The 7,075-nt window shown below is 46.7% G+C and overlaps 1 protein-coding gene across 1 annotated transcript in view; it reads left to right on the forward strand.

Moving 5' to 3' along the window:
• The window catches only part of VMP1 (vacuole membrane protein 1), a 70,995-nt gene extending 69,833 nt beyond the window's left edge, over nucleotides 1-1,162 (forward strand). Inside the window, exon 12 of the mRNA XM_064729579.1 lies at nucleotides 349-1,162. Coding sequence (XP_064585649.1) covers nucleotides 349-492 — 144 coding nt within the window. The 3' untranslated portion in view covers nucleotides 493-1,162. The remainder of the gene's footprint in view (nucleotides 1-348) is intronic.
• The last annotated feature ends 5,913 nt before the right edge of the window (nucleotides 1,163-7,075 follow it).

Raw genomic sequence — 7,075 nt, forward strand, 5'->3', positions numbered from 1 at the left:
AAAAACCCCATTGTTAACCAACAAACTGATTTCTGTGCGAGGAACAGGGAGTGACAGGCAGGGGCTGCTAATTCTGAGCTCCACGAATTGTTAATAAAGCCCAGCAATACTGGGAATAATAAATCACTTTGGGAGCCCTGGGAATGATCAGGGACTCGTCCGTGGCTTTGGCAGCCCCTCCTGCATTGTCTTTGCAGGGACCTGCAGGAATCCTGTCAGCTCACACTTGGGTCCTGCTTTTAATTTGATTAATTGCGGAATAAAGACACGGTCAGGCTTTCCCCTTTCACCCAGAACTCCCCGTGTTCCTAATCTTCATTCTCCTCCTCCTTCTGTTTGTCTCTTCAGGGGGAAAACTGGCTATCCTGGATATTTGAAAAATTGGTGATTGTCATGGTTTGTTATTTTATCTTATCTATAATCAACTCCATGGCCCAGAGCTATGCCAAGCGACTGCAACAGAAGATGTACTCGGAAGAAAAAACCAAATGAGCTTGGAAAAAATGGGAGAAACCCCTCAGGATGGGTTTTGGCAGACACGAGAAATGACACAACTTTTCATATGTTTAAAAAACAGCATTATTCAAAAGGGGGAAAAATTTTTAACATCAATTTTCAACTCTTAACAAGTTTTTTTTTTTTTGTTTGATTTTGAAAGTAATTTGGATATTAGAGCAACGGTTTCATTGACAAACTTAGAAACGTTTCAGTAAGGGGTGAATGCTTCAGAGTCTGGGTTGTGTTTTACAGGATGGGCACTGGGGTGTTAATGCAGTTTAACACAAATGTTGTCCATCCAAATTACTTCCAAAACTGATGCTTTAATACTCCCCATCTCCTGATTTAACCTCAGACTCACCTGAGGGTAACATTTTCTTTTGAAGGGTGGCTGGTTTGCTTTTTCCATAAGTTTCAAGACCATGAAAATGTAAATAACTGAGTACAGGTGGGGTACAAATGTTGCATGTCCCTCATGGTAAGGCTGTTCTGTCTGAGTTCCCAGTGTCCCATTGCATTGCACGCTGGACAAGCCACCCTCTCCAACTTCATGATGTTAGCAGAGATGGTTGATGTCAAAATGCTGAAGCCAACATTTTTTATTCTGTATATTTAGAATGAAGTTAAGATAAAAACTTTATAAAGTCATCTTATGATCATTCCAGAATTTCTTGTGTCAGTCTTTTAAGCTGTTTCTTTTCCTCTCTCACTTTGGATGCTCTGTGCATGTTTGCTCATCCTTCCTGCACTAATGGTGCTCAAACCCTTTGTTCTTTTTTTGTTTTGTTCTTTATTTTTTGTTCTTTTTTCTTCAGAACCTTTTGCTTAGCAAAGGGAAGGAAGGCTGAGCCTTGCTTGAAGCACAGTCAGTGCTTAAGTAGGTGAAATAGAGAACAAGATCGGTTATCTCACATTCTGCTCAGGTGTTTGCCCCCGAGCCCTGAACTGTGGGCAGTGGAGGAGGAGAGGGGGAAGAGTTCAGATTGCAGCTGAAAGCAGATTTTGTGTCTGAAAGCAGATTTTGTGTCTGAAAGCAGATTTTTGCCCAGTCATGGTGCAGAGAACCTTTACCCCCATGCTTTTAAAGTCAGATTTGTTTTGATCAGCGTGTGCCAGTTCAGATGTCCAGGAACAGAACTGATACTGAAATGGCTCTTTTCCCTCCTCAGTGCCTCAGTCCCACCTCTGCTGTACCTGCATTGCTCTCACCACTTGTGAACAATTGTTTTGTATTTTGATCATTTTTATCCTAGGGGGGTAAGCACTGAGAATGAATTTGCCTTTCTAATGAGCACTGCCAGGAGGTGGCCCAGAGCGCAGAGCTCAGTTTGGCTGGGGCTGCTCCTGCCAGGTGAGGGAGGCTGGGCAGCTGTGCTGGGCTGGGCTGTGCCAGCCCTGGCTGTACCATCCTGTCGGATAGCTTATCAGACTGATGTTGACTGTTGGATCTCATGGCAACAACAGTCGGTAGGCTGTCTGACATTTTGGTATCTCTCATCTGACCCTTCCTCAGCCGTGCCCAGCTGTTCCCACTGAGCCTCAGCAGCAGCAGCAGCACATCTGGCAGTGCCTGGGCTGGCACTGAGCTCCATCCTGCAGGACAGAGCCTGGTGGAGGTGCAGCTGCCCTGGGCTGAGGTTTGTATTTTCTCCAGGCACTTGGGGAGGGTTTGCAGGGGCTGCTCCAACAGGTTCAGTTCCTGTCTGTGAGTCCCAGAGCAGGAGTTGGTCACTGTGAGGGAGTTCAGAGCACAAAGGCTGCTCAGCTGCTCCTGGTGGTTTTTAAAGGTGAACAATATTTAATACATTTACCATTGTTGGCCTGAATGTGGCCTTTGACAGTAAAGTCACAAAGAACCTGTTCTGGTACAACTCCAAACGCCACAGCTGTTTGGAGCTTCACCTTCCCAGCCTGCAGAGCCTGGTGCTGCACTCTGGAAGGGCTCCCTGAGGACCCTGGGTCAGTGACAGCCCTTGGCTGCTCTCCCACTCCCTGGGGCGCTGTTTGGTCCCCAGATCTGTCACCTGAGGGCACAGGTGTTTGTTGTCCTCTCACCTCTGGGAGGGGATGGCACTGATGTGTGCTCTCAGGTTGGGATCAGGACACTGCAACAATAACTAAAAGAGAAAAAAAACCTTTGTCCCTGGAGCCTGAGCCAATAAACTGCACATTTCTAAATGCTTTAGAGGTTTCCTTAAAATTCTGCCTCTCACCCACTGGAAAACCACAAGGAAAACTGAAAACTTTTCCCCACTTTTGGTTCAATATGTTTACATATTTATAGTGTGAAATAGAAATATGTCTGTTGTTCTTCAGTTTGTGTTTCCATGTGTCCATTGCAATAAGCTCTGCTGTTATTTTGAAGCTTTCTAACACTAATTAAAGAATAGAGTGATCATTCTACCTGCTTCTATCTGGGAGATAAGACTTGGTAAAAGGTAAAAAAACCCATAAAAATAGAAGGAAAAGTGACACAAACCTGATGAGATTTGCAATGGATAGTTTTATGTTTGCTCAAATAAACAAAGAAATAACGTTTCCCAGTGTTTATTTCAGCTGGATTGTTTCCATTCTCTGTATTGAACTCTCCTGGTAACACTGTGACATTTGCTGTCCCAGACATTCTCCAGTGTGAGCACAGGAGATAATTCAGTTGCATTTTGTGCCTTCAGAGAGACCCAGCCTTTAGCATTTGGCCTGAAAACGTGGATTTTGCTCCCTTAACCCAAAGCTTCCTTTTGTTGTACATCTCTTCATTACACATTAGCAGCAGTCAGCCAGTGCAGCGTGCTGGGGACAAATCCAAAGGGAGCCCTTGCAGGAGGAACAATCTTGGCCCAAATCCCTATTTTTAGCTGCTGTTTTGTGCAGTTGGACACTAAATAAAGCATCTTGCTTTTTTTTTTTTCTGGGAATGACTGAAAATCACACGGAAGTAACAGCCCTGTAAGAACAACTAATGACTTTAATGTGACAGATTTTTATTTTAGTGTCCTGATCTGTGAAAGGAGGTCAGGTGGGGCACAGCAGCCAGGGCAGGTCAGTGTGTGCAGTGTCAGCCTCGCATCCAGGGCACTCAGAGCTGCTGCTCCCCATCCCTGCCCTGTCTGTGTCACCCTGGCTCTGCTCCAGCAGCTCCCTCACAGCTCCCCCCGTTCCTGCTCAAAGATCCTCCTCACCAACACTTGGCAGTGCCTTGGTGCTGTTCCAGAAAGTTCTTCCCCGCTGTGCTTTTGGGCTCCGTTATTTCATTTGTTAGAATCAGCCTCCCCCTCGCTGCAGGCAAACACTCTGGATGTTTCCCTATTATCAACCAGAAATATGAATATTAGTGAACAAAATTGATGGCAAGTGTAAAGAATAGTGAGGCTTGGGTGTGATCTTAGGAGGTAAAAATTATTTGTATTCTTTGAAGCACATGGTTAAAAAATAGTTTGTAATCAGCATTTAAAAGGCTGAATGTAGTTCTAGATAAGGTAATTAGAATGACTCCTGAGATTTAAAATTCTGCACATTTTTTGCTGTAAATTTGGTTGTTTTTGGAGAGGAAGGAAAAGCAGTAATAAGACAGTGAGTGCTTCACCCACTGTGTGCAGACTGCAGGGCAGGTGAGGGCTCAGGGCTGGGTCACTGAGCCAGGACAGGGCAGTGGAGCACTCCCCTCCCCTCTGGTGCACTCAGACAGACGGTAAATATCTGCATGTGCTCTTGCAAAGCCATTTTTAGAAGGATTAAGGTGAAAAACTCTGAGCCTGCTGTGGCTTTGCTGATTCAGGTGCCTGATGGAGGGCATGAAGTGCTGGCCTGGATTTCTTCCTACATTGCACTTGTTTATTGATGCATCCACTCAGCCTTCATGCAAGGCAGCAGAACATGGTTCTGGCAGAGGGAGAGGCTGAACAACCTGGGCCAGCTCTCACAGGAGGGGAAGCAGCTCAGACAGAAACTCACCGCTGTTATGTCACCTCCCAGAAAATGGGGAGAGCCCTGCAGTCTGTGACTGCTTGGAATGTGTTAAAATTCGGGAAGAAACTGGTATTTTGGTCAAAAAAGGTGATTATTACTGTGTTTGAATTATGAGTGAAGAGGCTGTTGAGGCCACTCAGCCCTTCAGTGTGTGGTGGAACACAGGTGCAAACGGGAGCCTGGAATGGGCCCAGCTTGGGGTTAGTTTGCTTTAGCACTGCCCTTTGTTGTGCTGAGGAGGTTTTATTAATTTATTATTATTATCATCCCTGAACTGAGTCAAAGAGCGGTGCTCCATTAGCGTTAAACCAAAGGTCACCTTTCGGCAGAGCTGGTTTGGGGAGCTCCGAGCTGCCGTGGAATCTTCCATGTTCGCTGCCGGGCATTGCTGGGATCCGGCCGCAATGAGGAACCGGCGGGGCAGCGGCGGCGCTCGGGGCTGTTCCTGCTCTGACGGAGCCACACCCGGCCCTGCAAACGGCTCCTCTGGGCCTCACCGCGGGCTGCTGGCTCTGGTGACACCTGCAGGGATTCTCACCACACCAATGCATCTCCAAAGCTTCTCGCATCAGGAAATGACCTCTTGGTGCCGTCAGGAATGAACCTGGCAGTTCTCTTGCAGGAGCTGCTGTGTGTAAAACATCAATACCTTGTTCAAGGCTCACACTTTGAGGGCCTGTGGCTTTCCTCAGAAAGGTTATTAGGATTTTTCCATCCTTTGATGGAAAACACAAGTTTCTGTGCTCAGCATTTCTCTGTCTCAGAAAACACATTCAGATTGACAACCTGGTGCAAATCCCACCATGGTCACAAAACCTCTCTGGGCTGGTTGGAAACCTCGCTGCTCCCTGGTTTGCTGCAGCTGCTTTCTGGAGAGCTCTTAGGATATTCAGGATATTTTCATAACGTTTCATTTCTCAGATTCCTGGATTTGTAGGTCTCTCCTCAGCCCAGCTGACCTCCTGTGACACAGGCAGTGCATTCCTGGCTGTTGTGTAAGGCTGAGGTGGGGAGCAGCAAGAAGAAACTTTTAGGATGCCTGGAGCCGGTATTTACTTGACTTCCAACTCATGGCTGCCAAAACCATTTTCAGAGCAGTATTTTGCTGCTGCAAGTGGTGATTTTCATTCTGTTGCCTCCTTTAACTGCTGTACAAAGTGCTCTCCCTCTTTGCTGGGGCAGAGCCCAGGAGGAGCCAGGTGTGTGTGGGGGAGTGAGGCAATCCCTGGCAATGGATTCCAGCTGGGACTGAGGGATCCTTGCAAGTCAGGGGGAAAGGAAGGGGTTGAGGTGTTGTTGGCAGAGCCTGCGAGCCCCTGCTTGAAGCTGTCACTGCTGTCCCCTCCCGGGGCCCTGCAGCCCCTCTGCCCTGTGTGGAGCCGGTTTTGGCCGGGTTCAGGCCTGTTCCCTGCAGGTTTGTTCGGCTGGAACAGGATCCCCCCCGTGCTGAGGTTTCCTCCTGATGTCACTGAGGAGCGAGCTCTCCTCTCACAGCACACGTCAGGTTTGTGTCTGGTTTTTATGTGAAAATTCTGGGGTTGAGAAGGAGCCTGACTGAATCTTAGTACAGGAAAATAATGTGAAACTCTGAGACTCTGAGCTAGTGCCTGGTGGGGGGAATGGAAGCTTTCTTCTTGGGAGCAGAGTATTTCATTGGATTTTTGCTCTTTCATTGCCATATTTATGGTTTTAACTATTATTATATTTAACTATTACTATATATATATTTACTATATATATTTACTATATTTAACTATTATTTATGGTCATTTCCATTTGGTTTCTTCACCAAAATTCAGCCCATACAGGAAAGATTCACAACTCCAAATCACTCCTAAACACAATTGCTGACTCCAGGCAGCTGACACAGGCTGGAGCTGCCCAAAGTGGGTGGGAGAACACCCAGAGTTTCCTTTGCAAGGGGCAGCAGGACAGGCCAAGCCCTCCATGGGCAGAGGGATCCCTGAAGCCGGGGTGGTTCCAGCCCAGGGGCAGCGGGAGCTGAGCTGGTGCCCAGCTCGGAGCAGCCCCGGCTGCCCTTGGCAGCCCAACCAGGATTTGATTCCACCTCCAGCCTGTGGGATGGGGCCACTTCCCATCCAGCTCCTGTAAATGATCTGGTACAGCCTGGGCACTGCCGGGCACAAATTCCAATCCAGTCCTGCCCACAATTACACCATCCCAGGCAACCAAAGTGGATTTTGTGAGCCTTAAATAAACAAGACATTGTCCATGTAACCAAATATGTACAATAATCATTTTAGCAGAATTTCAGTGCAAATCCAGCACGGGGCTCCTTTCTCCTCACACAACCAGTGAAACAAAAGCTCAAGAAATGCTTTAATGTCTTTTTTTTTTGTTTAACCAGTGGCTTGTTTTAGTTTCTCCACTTAGTGCTTTTACTTTTGAAATAGGAATTTTGCCTAGAGAATGCTCTCAGTTTACTAGGTTTTCTATCTTACAGTGTAACATTTGGGATTTTTAAGTTTGGTATTAAGACAAGAAGGTTTCTAGCTCCTAACTGACACAGATAAGTGTGACTGTCTTAGGAGCCACTGGTTGATATCTCTCAGGCTTGTATGAACATGGGGTTAGAATTTAGGTTTTTTCC

Source organism: Zonotrichia leucophrys, chromosome 19 (assembly GCF_028769735.1).
Source record: "Zonotrichia leucophrys gambelii isolate GWCS_2022_RI chromosome 19, RI_Zleu_2.0, whole genome shotgun sequence".
In the NCBI taxonomy this organism is placed as follows: Eukaryota; Metazoa; Chordata; class Aves; order Passeriformes; family Passerellidae; genus Zonotrichia; species Zonotrichia leucophrys.